This window comes from Rutilus rutilus, assembly GCF_951802725.1.
Source record: "Rutilus rutilus genome assembly, chromosome: 5".
Taxonomy (NCBI): Eukaryota; Metazoa; Chordata; class Actinopteri; order Cypriniformes; family Leuciscidae; genus Rutilus; species Rutilus rutilus.
The window spans coordinates 28,941,366-28,964,330 of record NC_140213.1 but is presented as its reverse complement, the minus strand read 5'-3'; the positions used below and the strand labels follow the sequence as shown (position 1 = coordinate 28,964,330).

The 22,965-nt window shown below is 37.6% G+C and overlaps 2 protein-coding genes across 3 annotated transcripts in view; both read left to right on the top strand.

The window, feature by feature from the left end:
* The window catches only part of arhgef17 (Rho guanine nucleotide exchange factor (GEF) 17), a 95,710-nt gene extending 87,331 nt beyond the window's left edge, over nucleotides 1-8,379 (top strand). For both annotated transcript variants that reach the window (XM_084408827.1, XM_084408826.1), the window contains exons 19-21: nucleotides 721-895; nucleotides 1,257-1,529; nucleotides 4,009-8,379. In XM_084408827.1, the coding sequence (XP_084264953.1) occupies nucleotides 721-895; nucleotides 1,257-1,529; nucleotides 4,009-4,205 (645 nt within the window). In that variant the 3' untranslated portion in view covers nucleotides 4,206-8,379. The remainder of the gene's footprint in view (nucleotides 1-720; nucleotides 896-1,256; nucleotides 1,530-4,008) is intronic.
* Nucleotides 8,380-10,071: 1,692 nt separating this feature from the next.
* The window catches only part of relt (RELT TNF receptor), a 36,900-nt gene continuing 24,006 nt past the window's right edge, over nucleotides 10,072-22,965 (top strand). Inside the window, exon 1 of the mRNA XM_084409419.1 lies at nucleotides 10,072-10,205. The gene's annotated coding sequence lies outside the window, so the exon portion shown is untranslated. The remainder of the gene's footprint in view (nucleotides 10,206-22,965) is intronic.

Here is a 22,965-nt window from a genome sequence, read left to right as displayed (position 1 = left end):
GCATAAACTAAGATGGAAACACATTTACCAAAACATTTATGATGTATGAAGAAAGACCCACAGTGGCTTCCCCTATGGCAGCAACCTCCATTTTTATTACAGATATTTTGGGCCAATTTTTCTTTGCTTTCGGTGCTTTATTAGCAAATGTTTTATGCGATATTCCAATCTTGCACATAACTTTATATGGAAATTAAGCTGAATAATGACACTATTATTTTAAGAGCTGCTTTACAGCTTAAATTGAATTTGTTTCATTACTGATGAATTTTGCAACATTAATAATGTCATTTTCCTGTTAGTTTCTTTATGTGAAGCAACTTTGAAACAATCTGTATTGCAAAAAGCGCTTTATAAATAAATTTGACTTGACTATTGACATCAGCAGATTAAACATTTAGCTAACACTTTAGTTTAGGGTCCAATTCTCACTATTAACTTGTTGCTTATTAGCATGCATATGACTAGGAAATTGGCTGTTTATTAGTACTTATAAAGCACATATTAATGCCTTATTCTACATGACCATATTCTACATCCCTTAATCCTACCCAATATCTAAACTTAACAACTACTTTACTAACTCTCAATAAACAGTAATTAGGAGTTAATTGAGGCAAAAGTCATAGTTAATGGTTAGTTGGACCCTAAGCTAAAGAGTGACCATCACCTTTTGCAATTTTCACTTTGTCTCATTATATATTTTAATCTCTTCGTCAGCACTCGTTCCAAGTGGGTCAGGACAGCGGGCGCTGTGTGACCAGTATGGTGAGCTACGGCAAAGGCGTATGGATCGCTTTACAGGGCAGTGCTCATGTGCGACTGTACCACGCTTCCTCATACGAGAGCCTCACGGAGGTCGACGTGGCACCAGCCGTGCACAAGATGCTTGCAGGTATTGTTAAGTGTGCATTTATTCATGATTTTCACCTGCTGCATGTTAAAACAAGGGGTAACACTTTATTTCAATAGTCTGCTTTAGACATTCTACTAACTATAAGTAACTTTGCAACTACTTAGCAGTCATTAGAGTATTAGTAGACTGTCTGATTAATATCTGCTAATACTATATTTTGATGCTCCTCAACAGACATTCTACTGACTATGCAAATATATGTCAATTTATTCTACTAACCCAAGTCTAAGTCTACTAATACTCAGTGAGAGTTGCAAAGTTCCTCATAGTTAGCAGAATGTTTTCTTTAAGAGCTGATTGTATTATCCTTTGCAGAATAAAATAAAGCCCTTTCTTTTAGGGTCTGATGCCATTATCCGGCAGCACAAAGCAGCCTGTTTGCGGATCACCGCTCTTCTGGCATGTAAGGACCTGCTGTGGATTGGCACCAGTGCAGGGGTGGTCCTGACTCTGGCTATCCCGCCAGTGTCCTCCAGCACTGGGCCGGGCACTCTGCGTGCCCCCCTCCTCCCCATGGGCTCCGCTCATGGCCACACGGGACACGTCCGCTTCCTCACGTGCATAGAGCTGCCCGAGGGCTTTGACGTCAACTTCCCACCAACGTCGGAATCAGGTTTGTTTCTCACAGCCTATTGCAGTCTGGGTAATATTGACAGAGGATCTGGCAACAAAACTGCATTACAGCAATACAGAGACATTGATCTGTTTTGTGTTTTTACATGTTATTAAGCTACAACCTGAAATTCAGAGTGTTTAGAGTTCAGTGACTTAATCTGTTTTAGTTGGTGTCCATAATGTGTTGTAATTTTATCAATTGTTATAAAAAAAACAGTATATATATTTTTTTTTTTACATATTATACTGCCATATGATATACATAAGAACAATAATACTAATGATATGACATACTTAACAATAATAATATATTTTAATTTTATTAATGTTATGGAGGAAAGCCAGGAACTCATAGCACCTTAAAAATTTTCCAAATGAAGCCCATGGACCAAAAACTCCAATTAGGGAAACACTCTAAAAAGCCCACACACTCTAACAATGTGTTTCCCCATTCATAAAACACAAACACATGATTATGATAATGGTAATTAAATCAATATTTTAAGATAGATATTTATTTTATTTTATAAATGCTATGGTATTCATTAAACCCAAAAATATGGTTAATAATAATTCAAGAAATAATTTAAGATATATATATACACTCACCTAAAGGATTATTAGGAACACCATACTAATACTGTGTTTGACCCCCTTTCGCCTTCAGAACTGCCTTAATTCTACATGGCATTGATTCAACAAGGTGCTGAAAGCATTCTTTAGAAATGTTGGCCCATATTGATAGGATAGCATCTTGCAGTTGATGGAGATTTGTGGGATGCACATCCAGGGCACGAAGCTCCCGTTCCACCACATCCCAAAGATGCTCTATTGGGTTGAGATCTGGTGACTGTGGGGGCCATTTTAGTACAGTGAACTCATTGTCATGTTCAAGAAACCAATTTGAAATGATTCAAGCTTTGTGACATGGTGCATTATCCTGCTGGAAGTAGCCATCAGAGGATGGGTACATGGTGGTCATAAAGGGATGGACATGGTCAGAAACAATGCTCAGGTAGGCCGTGGCATTTAAACGATGCCCAATTGGCACTAAGGGGCCTAAAGTGTGCCAAGAAAACATCCCCCACACCATTACACCACCACCACCAGCCTGCACAGTGGTAACAAGGCATGATGGATCCATGTTCTCATTCTGTTTACGCCAAATTCTGACTCTACCATCTGAATGTCTCAACAGAAATCGAGACTCATCAGACCAGGCAACATTTTTCCAGTCTTAAACTGTCCAATTTTGGTGAGCTCGTGCAAATTGTAGCCTCTTTTTCCTATTTGTAGTGGAGATGAGTGGTACCCGGTGGGGTCTTCTGCTGTTGTAGCCCATCCGCCTCAAGGTTGTGCGTGTTGTGGCTTCACAAATGCTTTGCTGCATACCTCGGTTGTAACGAGTGGTTATTTCAGTCAAAGTTGCTCTTCTATCAGCTTGAATCAGTCGGCCCATTCTCCTCTGACCTCTAGCATCAACAAGGCATTTTCGCCCACAGGACTGCCGCATACTGGATGTTTTTCCCTTTTCACACCATTCTTTGTAAACCCTAGAAATGGTTGTGCGTGAAAATCCCAGTAACTGAGCAGATTGTGAAATACTCAGACCGGCCCGTCTGGCACCAACAACCATGCCACGCTCAGAATTGCTTAAATCACCTTTCTTTCCCATTCTGACATTCAGTTTGGAGTTCAGGAGATTGTCTTGACCAGGACCACATCCCTAAATGCATTGAAGCAACTGCCATGTGATTGGTTGATTAGATAATTGCATTAATGAGAAATTGAACAGGTGTTCCTAATAATCCTTTAGGTGAGTGTGTGTATATATATATATATATATATATATATATATATATATATATATATATATATATATATATATGTATATATATATATATATATATATAATTATAATTATTATTATTATTATTATTATTATTATATATTTTTTTTTTTACATTTTAAGAATGTCATGGTATTCATAAAACACGCAATTACGGCCCTGCAAAATTGTCGTATTAAATTAAATTTTAATTTATTTTATTTTATTTTATTTTATTTTATTTTATTTCGCTCAAATAACAAACTAGCTAAAACACAGGTTATGACAATTTGCTTGATTTATTGAAACGCAGAGCTTTCTTTTTCTACAGTTGCAGTGTTGACCGTTCCCACTTTTAATTTTTAACATGTAGACTGCGATAATCATGAACCTAATTACACCTGCTATTCACATCCATCTCAACTGGTCAGAGATAAAAAACGTCACTCAAACCATCACATTTGTAGTATAAACGCTTATGGGTCTTAATGCATCCCGCACAACAAAAAAGGACCGCATACTTACCTGTCAATCAACCATTGAGTTTTGAGTGTTTTAAACTTGCCTGGTTTGACTAGTACTTGTAAACTGATGCATCCAAGATGGATGTTATATGTGAATATGTGTGTTTTATTGACTTTTCTTACAGTGAACTCTGAGAGCAGCAGCGGAGGCCTGCAGAGACGAGACTCAGCCCTACGGCGCGCTTCCATCCTCCTGCCCGTCAAATCCAACCTGCTGGTCATCAGCGGCGGCGACGGCTATGAAGACTTTAGACTGACCAATAGCAGCGAGACGGTGGGGCGGGACGACAGCACCAACCACTTACTGCTGTGGCGCGTGTAATGGAAGCCCCCCCCCCCCCCCCCCCCCCACAAACCAAGCCGCTGGACTGGCCCACGCACTTCCCCCCGAAACCCCGCCCCTTCCTGTCCTCTGATGCATTGTGTACAAGCGTGTAACACGTCAACAAATGGGGTGTTTGTTTTCCGTTACGTTGTGTTACGTGTCATTTTGTTTCTTGGTGTGAAATTTTGATCTCGCTTGCCATGTGGTGTTTCCTGTGAGCGCTTTTGAATGTTGTGTTGAAACTTTAGACGCAGCTTTAAAAGCGGACAGAGAAGAAAAAGTGATTGTTAAAACCATAGCAGAGAAGATGATCAGAGAGGAACAGGTGAAGTAAAAAAGGAATAGACAGAATTGTTCGGTTGTTGGATAGAGAGCGGGTTTGAACGCATCGCACGAGGCAGGAAGGATTGTGGGTAATGTGTGGATGGACATACCGAGGGGAAAGACGAGTTTTTTCATCCTTCACTTTGTTAGAGGACAGCCCGCACACTTTTATGGTCAACTACTGGTCTCAACAGACTGTGATTTGAATCGAGAATGAAGATGTTTTTGTTAAACCTCTCATCGGAACGAGATGAGAGTTAATCTTACGTAACCAATGTGCAATATAAGGCTAGAGTACCTACAAACTGCTATACCACACACACACATACACACACACACACACACACACACACACACACTTTACTACTCCAATAATCAACAAACTCACAGTCAGAGATATTACACATTATCACTTTATTCTTTTGGTTATAAAATCATTCTTATGTATAAAAAAATAAGACCTTCACTATATTATGTAAAAGAGCAGCAATGACATTCCATTTATAGGTATTGTGACATAAAATCCTTTTGTACAGTATTTATGTTTTTTCATTTTTAGTTGAGTCTTTTTTTATAGCACTTAATTTATAAATAAGGTAGTCTGGCATTTTCTCTACTGAAAGATTTTGACGCTCAACTCAAGTTGGGTCAGTGAGTTTGTGAGAGAGATTGATAAAAAAATTTGGAAACCTTATTTGAGTGACAAAACATCCAGGTCATATTTCACCCTAAAATCAAAAAGAAATAAAATAATAATTCTGCATAAAGAAAATGAAGCCCATCTTCAGGACCATTTCAGATTTTCTTTTTGCATTGTGTTATTTAAGTCACAATTAATCACATTTCCCCCCAAACGTTTTAAATAAAAACAAAACAAAAATAATCTCATTCACTTTACTGTAAATCATTTGCATTATTTTTAAGGCAATTATTTCAAATTCAATTTAGTACAACAAATACTATGGTATGAATTAAAAAAAAAAAATACATAATTAGAATTTGGGGGAAATGTGACTGATGTAAAAACATAGTTTATTTGAATATAGTTTGAATTATAAAATGGCCATGTTCTTGACCGGCTCCATTGACAGCTTTGTAATTCCAGTGGTCGTTTTCATCATCATGGTAATTCAGGAAAGGGAATTGTGTTGTTGCTAAAGACAGCCTTGATTTGACGAGTCGATAGATAAACTCTGTGCTTGTTTTATGAGTGTGCATGTGTGTAGATTATGACACGTAGAATGAAGTCAGACGGGTTACAGCCCTTCAACTGCATGTGGCCGCTTATAAGAGACGATTAACTGCTAAACCGCTCTGCCTGCGCTGCCCGCCATCAGGTGGGTCCACTTCCTGTTAAATGAGCAATTTCAGCTGCCTTACTTTGCCTGGAAAGAACAGAGTCAGTCACAAACACACCCAAATACTCGCTCACCCGCATCCAAAATGTGCCGAATGACCCGAAGGATGTGAAGTCAGACTTTTCCCAGACTGCATCGCGCATGGGAACATTTCACTAGTTTGTTTTATTGATTGATCTGGGTAAGGTATGAACGCTCGCAGGTAGAAATCGTCACGAAGATCCTCAGAGAATCATATTTTCATAAACTGAGTCTGCATTTTAAAGTTTTAATCAAATATCTAAATCAATCAGTGATGATCGTCGAGTCTTACTGTTGTAAGTGACCCTCTCAGCCCTTTCGAGTTAAAGACGTCATCAGTGTTTATTGTATATATTGCCTTTCTCTGTACATAGTGCTCTCACGGTCCACGATTGTTCATATGAATCTAATGGCATATTTTTATAAGTATTTTTGTCTATTTCTTTTCCTCATTTGGCATGTGCCGTCTCATTTAAATTAAAACTATTACAGTATTTTAAAAGAAGAAAGGAAAAGCCGGTTCTTGTAACAGTTGTCATGCTTCTTTTTTTTTTTACACCGTTGTCCTATGATGTCACTGTGGGTTTCTTTGTAATTAAACATTTCACTGATGCCAGAATCTCGAGGCTTCGGTTAACTCATTTACAAACATGCTCACACATGATCCCTGTCATCAGACTCATATGAGTCAACGTCAGGAAGTCTTCAATGATTGTGAACTGCATGGCACCTTCTTGGGAAAGGAAACAAAACACTCTTTTGAAAAGGTCAGGTTTTTAATGAGATGAAATGAGAAGAATATCTTCTGTGCCAAAAGATGAGATGTGTGAACCAAAAAAAAAAAAAAAAAAAGTAGCCTATATTAAATAATAATACTAAAATGTTCATCCTGTCCATCTCACATCTGTTCGATTCATCGACTACTTTTCTTAGGATAACTTGGGTAACTTTTGTTTCCTGGGTGTCATCATTTTATGAAATATTAGATTTGTACGTGGGGTAAAATTATACAGTTACAGGATTGCTCGCAAAAATGTAGGACAAATCCATTGAACATTAGGTTATGATTCACACTCATTGCTTTTGTTAATCATTTCCTTATGTGATTAATAAAAGCAGTGAGTAGTAAGTGTAAAATATGATTCAAGTGTAAATCATCACTTATTGTGAATTCAACCGAAAATGACATTGTATGATTTTTAATTGTTGGATAAGCCTAGAAGGAGGAGTGGAGAGATCTCTCTGAGGAGAGATAGGCCTAAATCATCATTTTAAGGAGGGTAAGGACATTTCATGCTTTTAATATTTTTATATACACTACTGTTAAAAACAGTAATACTGTGAAATAATTATTACAATATATTTTTATAGCTCATTATTATTCATTACTCCAGTCTTCAGTAACACATGATCCTTCAGAAATCATGCTGATTTGTTGCTCAAGAAACACTTATTATTAATATCAATTTTGAAAACAATTGTGCTGCTTCATATTTCTGATTTTTTTTTTTTTTTTTGAATTCTTTGAGAAATAGAAAGTTCAAAAGAACAGTTTATTTGAATCAGAAATCTGTTGTCACATTATAAATGTCTTTAGTGTCACTTTTGATCAATTTAATCGAGCCGTGCTGAATAAAAGTATTAATTTAAATCTTACTAAATCAGCGCTTGTGTTGCTGGTGTGTCATCAGCACAGTGTTCTGAATGACTGTCCAACATTGACACCAACTGAATGAAATACACAAGACCAATTCACGTCATCTCACTGCGAACTAGTTGTGCGAGAGAACAAAGAAAGCTTTATAATGTCACGCAATGAACATTCAGTGCCTGATAATGCAGTTCATGGTTTGTGTGAGAGATCTGGTTTTATTCTGACGCACAATTCAGTGCAGTTGGCGTATAAGAAACCAAAGAACGATGCAGACTACATTAACTTTCTCTCTCCCTCCCCCCCTCTCTCTCTCAGGTTACAGAGTAACAGTGAAGAAACATTTAATTAAAGATTTAGAGCATTTTTAAGGTTTCTACAGAAGCATCAATTAAACTATATGCACACAAAAGAGTTGAACAATCATGCACTTTATTTACCAGCGAGGAGGAACACCACAGTTAGGGCCGTATAGACAATTATGGGACTGTGTAAGATAATGAAAACATGCGCACACACACACACAAAAACTGATGCTTTTATCCAGTTGGGTTATTGTACTGAATGGATTCACTGTCTTTGCCATCTTGTTTATTCAATTAAACAGGCCGTTCTTTTGAAAAATCTGAACTGTGTTTTGCATTTGAAGTAGTTAAGAATTACAGTTACACTTTTTACATTTCGATAGTTTGCTTTAGACATTCTACTACTAACCATAAGTAACCTTGCAAATACATGTCAACTAACTCTTATTAGAGCATTAGTAGACTGTTAAGTTATAGGGTTAATAGAATAAGCTGACATGCAAAGTGAGTCTGTAAAATGTCTGTTGTGGGACCATCAAAAGAGTGTTAGTATTACGCAGGTAGTCTAATACTTTAATGAGTTGACATGTTGTTGCAAAGTTACTTATAGAGTGTCTAAAGTGGACCATCGATATAAAGTGTTACCAGTTATGTTTGATTATTATTGAATAGAAGCTGAAAAATATCAAATATAACATACTTTTGCTGTTTGTTTTAACTGGTTATGGTGTTTGAACCTGAAAGCTAATTACAAATGTTGTGTCAATTTAATCAAATGTGCAGTTACACTTTAAAGGAAGGTGTGCTTATGTACTTACATTCATTCCATACATTAGTGTTAAAATCGTAAATGCATACCTCAGGTCTTCAGTGGCCCTCTACCCTCCTCCTCATTCATTTTTTAAAGTTAGACATCAACCTTCTAGGCATTACTCAATCAATTAATTATTAACTATATAACAAGAAAAAAGAATATATTATTTGTAAAAAAAAAAAAAAAAGCCTGTTTTCCCATTATTTTTTTGTAAAAAATTGAATAGGGTCACTAATGACCCGAGGTGTGTAACACTGCAAGTAAAAAAAAATTCTGCACAAAAATAATTGAATCTTTGATGACTGAATAAGTGTAATTCACGTTTTTTTCCACAAGGTGGCTATGTCTGTTACACAATGATGAAATGAAATTTCACTCATACTTAGGCAAAAAACAAAAGAATAGGAAGTATAAGCTGCAAAACTTGAAATGGCTCAGCGATTTACTGCAGAGCAACGCAATCTAGTCTCACTGTCACTTGATGGTGGATCTGGTGAAGAAGCTGTCAGCGATCAAAATACTGATTTTGAAGATGTTGAAAATGATAGTTTTGAGAATATGTTTGAGATCGCTAATATGAGCCAGATGCTGAATGTATACTGGGAAATGAGCTCTTATGAGAACAGTGATGATGGTATAAAACATCTGCTCAAACTGAACCCTTCCAAGCTCCAAAAGGTATCAAAATGGGCTTTATTTTATTCTTCTGTAGGCCTACTCTAATATCAGGAGATTTATATGAGGCCTATTGCGACAGGTAGAGATCCATTATAGGTCCGGGTCTCTAAAGACGTAATAATGATTGGTGAAACATTCTTGCATTTAAGGGTTATTAATATCCACTTCATTGGATGGCTGCTCACATAACATTTTGGTGGCATGATTGGGTCGCTGCTTCTACATTTGATTCAGATTGCTAAATAAAATTTATCGTAAACAAAATTTCCAATGCTAGATTTGCTTGTTTTTCTTCTTCTTCTTATGGTTCATTGTACAGAGGGACTTATCTGGAATGACAAACTAATAATGTGAGATTCTATTAAATTGCCCTGCAGCACGAGTGCATTCCATGAGCACATAACACATTGCTGGAGACACAGAAACATGCAAAACCAAAAGAGCAGAGTTTATGTAGACAATATTTAGATGAAATATAAGGAGATATATATGTTTGCTTTTTGTCACAAATGTTTTCATTATCAACATTCGATACATGGTTCGATATTCTAATGAAATGGCCACTGTAAATTAATTGAACTTTGTTCAAAATACATTCGTATACAGTATGTAGGTCTATCTGAGTAGAGAGAGAGAGAGAGAGGGAGGGAGAGGGAGGTGCAGATCATATTACACACAGACAGTGTGTGACGTGTTTCTCTCCGTTCTTCTCCGTCACTTGGTTCAAATGTTGGATCCCTCTTCTCATCTCTGCGGTTCTGTCTCTCTCTCTCTCTCTTTGTGTAATTATAGATTACACATTCGGCATATGATGATTATAGGACACTTATGAATTCAGTAAAACAGGTAAGATACAAACTTTATTCATTGTGCGTATAATAGTTTATTAACGGATGGGGACAGTTGCAGTGCGGATGCGGCATTTTTGCCGGGGTATTTTTAGAAGGCTAACTTATGAATTCGGTTGTGTGTCCTGTATTGTATACGTTAGCCTACTTTATACTCAGATGAGTGATATACTGCTACTGTACTGAGCTGTGCTACAGTATGTCGGTGTTTTTGGAGTTTAAGATATGACAAGTTTTGCTGCTATCTCGTTCCGCAGTGAAGACAATAGAATGTGTTGTGTTCAGTTTGCTAGTGTTTCGTGATGCTCTTACTGCGCTCGTTCACTTCAAGGGCTGCAAAACAGTGTCTTTCTATTTAAATATTAACTGTTAACTGTAAAAGTGCTTCAAACGGGTTATTACTTTGTATTATTATCTGAATTACTCATTGTCAGACGCGCTAAATATGATTTTAAAATGTCTTCAACGCTAAGACTTGGTAATAATAACTTTCATCAGTAGCCTAACATCAACAAATATTCTAACATTAAGCTTTATAATACTTACCAGATCTGATCATTTATTGTGGTTTTACAGCAGCAGCACTAGCATTAGCTGTACTGTAGTCACCAGGTATTTTGGTCGAACTAGTTACCATGGTAAGGTATTGTTGTAAGTACTGATCTGTTAAATATTATAATTAATATTTGTAATAAAATTCATTATGTGAACGTATTTATATGTGATTATAATTGCAAATGCATAAACTATAGTTTGAGAACAAATGAAAGCAATTTAATATTATGCACCAAAACGACATTGACATTGCAGCCCAGGAACATTGTGTTTTACTGTATGTTGTGAACTTACCTTCAGTATTTATGGTGGTCTTTAAACATCTCATACCTGATACAATGTCCATAGAATCTGATGTATGAGAGTAGAAAGAGGAACAGCGTTTATTTGTTTTATGAAACGAAGCATAACAAAATAATGTATTGCCATAATTTACCTCCTGTGATAGTGTCATCCACTTCAGCTGTTTAAATCATTCAGGGATCACAAATTGTTCAGCTCTTTTCTAGTGAACTTGGTTAACTGAAACAAAGCGGCAAGCATGTTTAAATACATCTCATCATAACGTGTCGCCCACTGGGCAGCTACACACACACACACACACACACACCTCTTCTGGCAGCAGACTTTGGCACACACTGCACCAGCTGCGGTTTATACCAGCTGGAAACACATGTTTGTGCTGCATGCATAATTTATAGTCTGCACTATAAACAAAAATGCTGGGTTATAAAACATTGCACAACTCATGTGTCAGAACATGTTGGATATATCCCAAAAAATCCCATTTAAAAAAAAAACGTTTAAGTTACAAGGCGCCACCCTTGTCGTTATAATTAACATCTTTTGTAAACCCTCCATGAATATTAAAGTGAATCGCAGCATTGGCACAGAGCCTGGATGTAATTGAAATCTCTTTGTAGTTCTACATCTTTTTTCCTCAAGCACTCTTACGGACATTTTATTCTCACGTTTGAACTAAATGCTCTAGCATTGCCGTGTTCAGCATTACCTGCTTTATGAGGCACACAAATGCAAGTGTGATTAAATGCATGGCTCTAATACAGCCGGGGTTTTAATGGGACAGGCCAAACGGACCCACTCTGACATTGTAATATATTTGGCACATCTGATCTTAGATTTCAGCCTTAAAGGTTTAGTTCAACCAAAAATGAAAATTTTGTCATTAATTAGCCTACACTCATGTCATTCCAAACTTGTAAGACTTTCGTTTATGCATATCTGGGTAGATATTTTGACAAAACAATGGCACTGACATGTTTTTAGATATGCCAGTGCAAGTTGCGTTCAGTTTAAACAGCTCAAACAGCTAGCCTGGGACTAGGCTTAAGCCTTGTCTGTGAAACCGGGGGTTGATTTTATTTAATGGCAGTTTTCCTTAATAGAGCAAATAAACATTAAATTTGCTTTAAAAACGAAGAAAAAAAATCGGAATCGGGGATGTGAGATAAATTTGACAAATGTAACTGTGATTCAGTGCCAGAATGTTTCCAGATTAACGAGACTTATGTTCATGTGTTTGCATAGCTGTCCGTGCATTTTTCCCATGCTTGCATACTTTTGCTTTGATAGAGTTCATTTGACCATCCTGATTCTGCTAGTGTGACTCTGCAGTCCAAACAAGAACCTTGCTAGGACTGTTATCTGTAATTGCCTATGCTCCTTTCTTGACCCGTACTGGAACGACAGCACCAATTCAGAGTTTTGAAGTGGGAGTTTGGTTGGCAGCTTTGACATTGGGCACGCTCCTCTGAAATTATGAAGCAAACGTCTGGGAAGAACCCAAACCCTCCATGGCTGGATGCAGGAATCAATGGCTTAATTAAAGCTTCATTATTTTTGTTGGTGGATCGTTTCACCAGAAACGAACCAAATCGACTGTATACTTTTCCCTCCCTGGCGTGCAGACATCTACCTGCGTTGGCTGGCGTGTCCGCGTTGACCTCTATGTGGTTTGGGCGCTGCTGGCGCACCGACCGCTCTGAACCTCAGATCAGCAGGGATTTACTGTGTCCCCGTGGGTTCTGCTAACTTTGCGAGCACTACTACTGTGATACATTGAGTAATATGAGTAAACATTGAAGAGAATAATCCCTATGTTACGTACAGGAGACATTTAATTTAATTAATGGTAAAATTAATGTTCTTTAATGGCTTTTACAGGCTCTAAAGCGTTCCAAAACTCTTGTGTAGGTACATATTACCATTTATTATGTTTTTAATTGTATCAATAAGAGTGTTTTTGGTAATATCATGTTTACCACTTCAGTTTGATGTCGCTCATAAATTACATAAATTCATTCAGAATCTATATATAATTTGCATTTACCTTAAAGAGTACTCAAAATTCATTTGCATCTCTTGGCTGAAAAGGTTTTTGAACATTTTTGCTTCAGTGAGTTGTTGACTCAAGAAACCCTTTGAGCAGTTCAGTTTGACTTGTGAATGAATAAATCTTGGTTCAATGAGCCGGTGAGTTTTTGATTCAAGAACTGCTCGATAAGTGATTCAGTCAGGTTTGTGAACAAAGCATTCTTGGTTCAGTGAGTTAGCCTAGTGGGTTGTGTCTAAGTCAGTTTTTTTCATGGCCTTCCCTCGCTAACTTCCCTCCGTCTCGTTCACTGGAATGTACTTCATTGCTTACGAGTGCCCACTACTTGCGGAATTCTTGAAATAGGTTTAAATGGAACGCCTAGCCTAAGCCCTTGATAACTGGCAATCCGCTATGGAGCTGATTCATTATTTACAGTTTTTTTCTCATGAATTTGTTTTACACACCATTCTATAGGCCTGTATAAGATTGGGCTGTTGGAGAAAATTACACAAAAATTACAATACAAGAAACTATGGCCCGGTTTCACAGACAGGGCTTAGATTAAGCCAGGTTTAGGCCTTAGTTCAATAAGTGTGCCTTAGAAAAAGAAAAGAAAATATTACTGCTGTGCATCTTGAGACAAAACAATGGCACTGACATATTTTAAGATATTCCAGTGCAAGTTGCTTTCAGTTAAAATAGCTCAAACATGAGTTTTAGTCTGGGACTAAGCTTAAGCATTGTCTGTGAAACCGGGGGTGTAACTGTGTAAAAGAAAAAAACCAGTAAGCTTAAGGTAGCTATAAGTATTATGCAGTTAAATGTCAAAATACATCCAATATCATACAATAGATGTGTGTGGGGTGGGGGTAAATTAAAAGGTTAGGCTAGTTCACCCAAAAATGAAAATGATCCCATCATTTGCTCACCCTCAAGCCATCCTAGGTGTGCCAAACACAATCGGAGTTATATCAAAAAAAATATCCTGGCTCTTCCAGGCCTTATAATGGGAGTGAATAGATTTTGAAGCCCAAAAAAGTGCATCCATCCATCATAAAAGTAATCCATACAGCTCCAGGGGGTTAATAAAGACCTTCTGAAGTGAAGCGATGCCATTTTGTAAGAAAAATATCCATATTTATACATTTATAAACTATAATCACTGGCTTCTGGTAACGGCCGTACACGAGTCTAGTTCTGGTGGAAGAGTGGCCTCTGACCTGTGATGTCACAATCGTGTTGCATTGTGGTCTATGGATCTGCCTGAAGTGTATTGAGTACAGCTCCCTCAGTCAAAATCGAGGGGTCGAGGGTCTGTCCAAATAAACTTAACTCCCCCACTAGACGAAGTTGAACGCACTTCAAAATGGAAGCGGAGATTCCCCCGGGATATGTTAAGGGAAGTTTGCGAGTGTATGTCTAATAGGGGAATTAAGCGCAGCACTGCTCTGAATTATTCAGTCGGATTTGTGAATGAATCATTCTTGGCTCAATAAGTCAGTGAGTTGTTGGCTTAAGAACTGCTTGAGCGATTCAGTGGGTGCTTCTCATTTCTTATTTGTGTATCCTCATTTCCTCTTAGCTCCACCCCCTATTCTCGCTCATGACTCCTCTGGAAGCTTCCTCGCCTCCTCGCGGTGCAGTTAGAGAATTGAGATGGCCTTCAAGATGGCTGAGTACGATCGGTTTCCGGCTCACAGGCTTGAAGACGGAGGAACAAGGAAGCGAGGACGGATCAATTTGAGTAGAAGCACCCAGTCTGACTTGTGAATGAATCATTTTTGGTTCAATGAGTCAGTGGGTTGTTGATTTGAGATCTGCTCATAGCGATTCAGTCTGATTTGTGAACAAATCATTCTAGATTCAATGAGTCAGGCCAGGGGGTTGTTGACTCAAGAACTCTTACCGATTTAGTCAGATTCATGAATGAATCATTTAGTTCACACTGCAGGCTGAAACGACCCAATTCCGATTTTTTTGCCCCTATGCGACCTGTATCTGATCTTTTCATTACAGTCTGAACGACACAGATCCGATCTTTTCAAATGCGACCCAGGCCACTTGGGTATGTGGTCCAAATCCGATACGTATCCGATCTTTTGAAATGCGACTTCAGTCTGAACGGCCAGGTCGCATGTATCTGACTGGTTTGGTGAACCAGTCCAACACATTCATTAAAAATATTTGACTTTTAAAAGAACAATTCATGAATCAGTCATAACTAGCACACTGTGAGTGATGTTTAAGAGGTGTATATTTTAGCATGTGTGTTCACTGGGAATTAAACCTAGGATCTTGGCATCACTCGCACCATGTTGAGCTACAGGAATGTTAGCTTTTACACTAGCTGTGGCCACAAATACCAACACAAAGGGAAAGTGTTGCTATTCAGGATGTGATGATATAGCACTTGGTGCCGGGGCCAAATTTGGACCTTTTCAGGGTGTCATTATAGGGCACAGGCGGACACGTGGATGGAAGTACCCCCTCCATCCGATGCTGGGCCACATGACCCTGGCCTGCACCCTCCGAAAAGGCCGGCATCCATTAATTAGCACTGGGCAGCGTGGGTAATGTGACATTCCTGCAGCAGAGGCTAATTACAGATTCAGAGAACAAGACGCAGCCAGCAGAGTTGGGTGATCATCTTAAGGCAAAGGTTGTGACCTTCCTTATTCTAGACATTTGGCATCATTGGAAGAGTTAAATAAGACACACACTGCATATGTGCTTCTTTTGTTAACGAATATAATATGTAAATATATTCCATAAGAATTGTCTCTTCTCTGGCATATGGGTGCATTTAACATTCCTGTTTTACAGGACCGATGAGGTGGAATTCCTCTTTTCGGAACAGGAATTGTTCCACACTTTCATTAAGGAAGTGTTTCCCTGCTATTTAATTTCAAAACTGGTGAAATAAGCTCGTCTCCCTTCAGGTTTCTCCTTTTTCTTCTTGTTTTCCAGCAGGCGTTCCCTTGTGAAAGATAAGTAAACTAAGCACACTTTTAAAAAGAGTAGATAAAATCTTTTAAAAAGATTAGGAAAATAATAGTACTTGAACAAATTATACTGAACGTATTGTTTTCGGACACTTAATTGCATGGTATTTGCTATTAAATGAAAATGAAATACAATTAGTTGAAATTGAGAGCTTTTTGACTTACTTAAGACTTAAATATAGGTTTATGTAATTTCATCATTGCTTCTATTGTACTGTCAAATGTACTGACAAACATTTATGATAAAATAAAGTTCAATGTAATTTCTCTTGAAATGTATGTTATGTATTTAAATATTTGTAACAATGACTCATTTGTAATGATTTTAAACATTAATTTACTGTAGTTCAGTTCAGTGCTACAGTCAAAATCATGTACATGTGCTTTACATCAAAATAAGTGCATTTCAAAGCACAGAAAAAGATTATTAAAACATTATTTAAAATGTACTTAATTTGACATTACTACAAAGTTTTTTCTAATTATATTTTATTGTTACAAAAGTAGACTTTTATACTGTTAAAAAGTCACAAACTTACTCTAAGTACACTTAAGTAGACTTTTATTTCATTAATATTAATATATGCAAGTTTGCTCATTCAATACAATGCAAACAGCCAAACCCTTGTGAAAAATAAGTGAGATTACTTCTTTTTCACAAGGGTTTGTCTGTTTGCTTTGTACAGTAATACCATATGTCTTGATCTCAGATCAAGCTGTAAGAATCTCAGTTTTTAGCAACTTAACATATGGATTTCATCAATATTTATTTGCCAGAATGATCTCAGATATGTTATTGTGTGCAATGTTAGAAGTGTTTTCCTAATCAAGCATCTTACGATTTACTTCTTCCTTGTTTAAGTTTCCTTGAAACAGAAATATTAAACAATTTCCTTGTCTTTTCTATTATAGATAGTGAAATGCTGCCCGAACACTGTGGATAATATGCAAATAGACAATGAATCTGTTCCAAAGTCCCTTACAGGTAGTGATGTCAGCCTGTCAATCAAACGAGTGCAATCCTACACTGATGATGTTCTTTCTCACTGTGTCGATTTACATTATCAGTATCAACACGGTTGCCACCAGCTTGTGTTTACTACAGTAAACGATAGTAGAAGTACATGCATTGTACTTTTCCAGTAACAAGCTTTTTTTTTTTCTTGTGCATCAATTTGTTCGAGTCCCTGTGCTGCATTTTACATTCATTGCATAATTTTGCCATCATATTCTTATAGTTATTGAGCCCTTAAGTTGCTTCAGTGTGGGTAGCTGCATTGTCAAAAATATAAATTGTAGCTCTCCCAACACTGAGTAAACAACAAACAAAGCTAAATATAGACACAATCTAATACTTATGACACAATCATGTATTTAATGGTGAAAACAGCTATCGTGATGCTATCTATAGCGGTTATGGATAGGAAAATCTCGTGTGCATGGGAGTAGATAATAGCCGTTTTGTAGGTATTTGTCCAGAATGATCGTTGGCAACTGTTATTTAGGTATGACATCAAGGGCCTTATTTTGAACAAGCAGATGTTTCATCTCAGAGAATAATTGGTTTTCCTCTGTTTTTCTCAGTAGAAACCACAGTAGAATGATGCACATGGCCCATAATTATGTTTGTGCATCAGTGACCTCGTCTTTTAACAGCAAACGGTCCACAACAAGAACAGGAGACCTGTTCCAAACAAGCAACAAAACACTTCATTTACCACTGCAATCTCTTTAACACTGTTTAAAAACTATTAGTAAATGTTAAATCATTCTTACTGGTTTTTGACAAACAGTTCCGCCCCATGATGCCAATTCTGCAGATTCGAAAACATTTTGCTTTAACATTATATGTTTGCAGGGAATCTAATTGTATTGTTTTCATGTTTGCTGCACAGGGAAACAAAAGAATACATTTTGGCAATAGCGCTATGTGGCACCAGCATCACCAAATGAAATGACAAAAATAATGACTGTTTTCATACAGGTTTCCAGAACACATTTTTTGTCTTCCGTTGGTGTGACGAACAGATAGTCCTGTCCAAATGTTTTCGATGTTGGCAGATCGAGATCCTCAAACTAACAGTGATGTTTTGATATCGTCACAGTGTTTACAGTTTCCCAGAGGATTAACCAATGAATGGCTCCCTTATAGTTTCAGTGTTAATGGTGAATCAATTCGATTCACGATTCAGCATGAAAACCACAGTAGAATAATGCACATGGATCATAATCCCTTGCTTTACTCTGCTCAGTATATCATAGCTCTAGATGTTAATAAGCAACATAAAATGAAGCCCAAAAAAGCTTTATGAGCAGAAACTCCCTTTTCATCCCATTGTCTGAAGTGGTTTTTATTCGGCGTGATGGTGTCCCTCTTGTTGCATAACGTTCCTCACCCCTGGTGACAGAGGGATTGTTGTGGTTACTGGCCGCAGCACGTGGTTGGCACGTATCTTGAAACATGCAGGACGTACAACATAACATGCTGTTAGCAGCTGAAAGCAAACGGTGGTCAGTTCATTTTAAAGGAATAGAGAAAGGGAGGGATTGAAATTGAGGATAGGAAAATGGAAGGTGTCTGGCTATCTAAATCTTAGGCTATATTTGTCAGCATCATCAGGCTGGTGGGTATTTGAAGAAAGACAAGCGTGTTGAACTTTCAGAGCGCGAACAGGAAGTGACACGTGGTTGTATTTGGCACATGTCAGCAGCACCGAAACTTGCTGACAGGAGTTACAAGCTAAACTCAGGTGGCTTTGAATTCTTTCATAAATGTTTATATTTTTGTGTTTCCTAAAATGTTTCCTAAAGCGTGTGTCAGTACTGTTGCTAATACACTACTAAGATTTTGTAATACTATTACTTAGCATTCAATTAATCGAAAGTGTTTTGTACAATGTAAATTTCAACTTGCCACTCATAGAACCGTGTATCACGGTTTCCACAAAAATAAGCAGCAACACAATAGTTTTAACAATGATAATAAGAAATGTTTCAAATCAGCATATTAGAAAGATTTCTGAAGGATCATGTGATAATGAGTGCTGAAAATTCAGCTTTCCCATTACAGGAATATATTAAAATATGATCAAATAGAAAACAGTTGCTTATATTACTGTTTTAAATCACAATGTTACTGTTTTTTCCATAAGGGACTTCTTTCAAAAACATTAAAACTTTTACAGATCCCAAACTTTTGAAAGGTGTACATAAGGGCATATTTAATAAAAGAAATGAAAATTGTCATCATTTACTCGCCCTCTTGTTATTTTAAACCTGTAGGCCTATGACTTTTCTTCTGTTGAACACAAAAGAATATATTTTTCTCTGTGTTTTTTGGCCATTGACTTGGTGTCCTGGATTTTTCAGATATCATCTTTTGTGTTCTGCAAAAGAAAGGAAATAATACAGGGTTGAACCAACATGCGGGTGAGTGATGACAGAATTGTCCTTTTTTGGGTAAACTATCCCTACCTATGTATAAAAATGAATCCTACAGACTCAAATTGTGCAGTTTGTTGAAAAGAGTAGTCATTTCTAAGGGGCCGTTCACACAGAACACGTTTTTCCATTCCAATGCACTACTTTTCCTATGTTTTTCTATGTAAACGCGCTAGATGGACGTGTATAACCGTTGCGCCCGCGTCTTTTGCAGCTTCTCGCGCACGAGTCATGACACACCGTTATAAAACCGGGGTTTAACTTTTTTTCAAAGCAAGAACGAGCCCTAAGGCTAATTTTAACCTGGTGGATGATAAAACAATAAAAAAATCCCATAGACTTACAATAAAGGAGGGACCCAAGCCACATCTAGACTTGAAGGTGAGCTCGTTTGACTTGGGCTAGTAAATAACCTAGCAACTCACTAAAAACCACTCAGAACATCTTAGCAAATGCATAAGAACATAGTAACTACAGATGAGCAATACCATTATTGTATAGTTAAAGCTCAGCTGAGACTTAAGAGTTTTTTACTAAGCCAAACAAAACTGTCCCACTTTTCTCTCGAGACCTACTGTAGTGTGATCAGCAGCATCATTACTGATTCATATCTTGGGTGATATTAGATTAGATAGATGTGGTGTGTTCCTTTTGTTGTTGAGGTTATTAGTCAGCAAAAATGATGTACTTTGAATTGCATTTGATACCTGTCTCTGTTTATTCTGTTGTAGCGAATCAATACTTCTGAAAGCTTACCAAGAATGTATCAATCAAGCGATGGCTAGACTGTGGTTTCTAGTCTAAAGGTTTGGCTGTAGAATAAAGCCCTACTCTTATACCGGGACTCTCGCTTTGTCTTGTATTATGGCTTGATTCCGTTGATTCCGCGACATGCTGGCAGGACTTGAGCTGCAAAACGCCACGCTTCCAAAAGTCAATCCAGGGCAACTCCTTCGTTTCCAATTTGTAAGATGACAGATCCTAAAATGGATAATTCTAGGTGATTGTGTTATGTTTGTTGTTGTTTTATTTACGTTATGCAGTTTTTCATGCGCTTCCAAAGCCACGGAACGGGGAACCGGACAGTATGGAGATAGAGCTGCAAGAACTGTAATTACTGTTCGCTGGGACTTTATTGCTTTTTAATGAAAGAGCTAAATTTAAGCATGCACGAGGCACGTCCGACTGGCAGCTGATCTTGAAATGTGAAGGAAAGCCATTTCTGTGTGGTGGTTTGTGGGTGGGCGGCCGGGGCGGAGGAAGAGGTGGGGGTACATTCATTCTTTGAACATTTCTCCCAAAAAGCCCTGTCATCAAGAAGGGCGACTGAATGCTTGTTTCCAAAATTGTAAACTCATTTGTTTGTTACATTCATTCATTCATTCATTTGCACTTTGAAACATTGTTTTTTAGTTTTTTTTTAGAAGTATAAGTTTAGCTAGTCTTGATTTAAGCTTTCCCCACCGGATGTGGATGAGACTACTTTTATTTTGCAAGAATGTGACAAGTTGTTCTCCAAACCAATATAAGGTGATTCCGGATGCCAATTGACTTTTCCTTCACTGAAAAAGCTACTTTGATCCAACACTGAATTGATATTTTCTTTACTTAATTGGAAAGAATTTGAGGGAATTTATCGGCTGAAAATAAGGATTTACAGACCCTAATTTTAGTCAAGTAATTTGTATTTATATTGTGCTTTATACAATACAGATTGGCTGCATCCAAAATTGCATACTTCCCTACTATATAGTATGTCCGAATTTACAGTACAGTACTAGGCAAAAAGTACCCGGATGTCCTACTACTTTGAGATTCTGAAGTGTGCATGCGATGGACACTTTGTACGTGTGTGCGATGTTGTACGTCCAGATTACATTCATACTACACACACTCACACTATATAGAACGTACTTTTTTAGCGGTTGTGAAGTAATTTCTTATTCAAAATAAGTACCTCAAGATAGTATGCAATTTCGGACGCAGCCAGAACAGCTTCACAGGAAAATAATTCCTTCATAAACAGGAAAATAACAGAATCAACGATGCAAACTTAAAGGTAGGGTAGGCAATTTTCGTAGAGCTTTGAAAGCATAAGATCCCACCCTCCCTTCAGAGCGTCTCCAAAGCCACACCTCCTTCAAAACACATGAAGCGCACAGCAGGGAGCAAACAAAAGCGCCACGAGAGATGGCGTTAAACTACCTCATGTCTCAAAGCACATAACATTACAATAATAATGAACATAAACAACTTAAAGAGCTCTAAACTGTAAAGAGCTCACTACTGGAAATGCAGACTCATTTCGGCGTTGATAGTGTTGCTTTGAAACTCATAAATTCGAGTCACGAACTGTTCAGTGTATAACGTCACAGGTTTCCATCTCTTCCAAATTACAGTATTAATGGCGTGAACGCAGCATAGGCTTGTTGTTTTGGCTCAGGAGGAACTGTAAAAGGTGACTGTTGTGACGCAGAGGTATGGAAATACATAGGCTGATAGGAACGCCTATAATACATAGGCGGAATGATTGGACGAACATTTTATGGTCCTACGCCTTCCACAGACGATATACAGTATATATATATATATATATATATATATATATATATATATAAAAATACATTTAGACCACTTAAATTAGTGATTGCTATCAGAATGTGAAGAGACTTTCAACCAGCATAACAAAAAGTGTTTCTGGAACAAATCACTTACCCTGTCTTTAATCAAATATTAAACAAATTCAAATTCTGCTGTAATATAGCTCTAAAAAGACAATAGTACTATTATGTAGCTCAGTTCAGTTAAATATCCTTTTCCCTATCCCAAAAACCTGATTGTTTGATAGGAGTGATGTGGTCTTCTTTGCATAATCATTTTCACCGTTAGTGTATAAATCAGTATCGAACATTTGCAGCATTCTTGTGCTAAAATCAGTGGCAGCACAGACCAGAATGGACCAAAATGTCAAAGCTTGCAGACGGACACGTGCTGCCTGAGCTCTGTTATTCTGTTTTAATTCATTCATGTTTTATATTCTTCACTTGGGTTTAGAAAACATTTACTTAGAAAAAAACCTCTCCACCACAATGTCATCAGTAAACTCATGTGATTGGAGGATTATGTAACGGAGGCGGGGCCTCTTCCGGGTGGTGGGAGGAGCCGTGGTTTTGAGTGGCAGTATAAGGAATGACAGCGTTATGCAGACAGGTACAGTGGGACAGTGAGCAGGCGTCGTCATAGTGAGCAGAGCATCCTCAGCTGTTACTAGGGCAACCGAGCACAGAGACACTCTGGGGTAAGTGTGTCTGTCACTCAGTTTTTGTTGTCATGGCAACGAGATCAAAGCAGCACAGGTGTTTGGTTGTGTTAAAAATTGTGCTTTTATTTAATTTATCTTTTTTGCATCTGCTTTGGAACTGGAT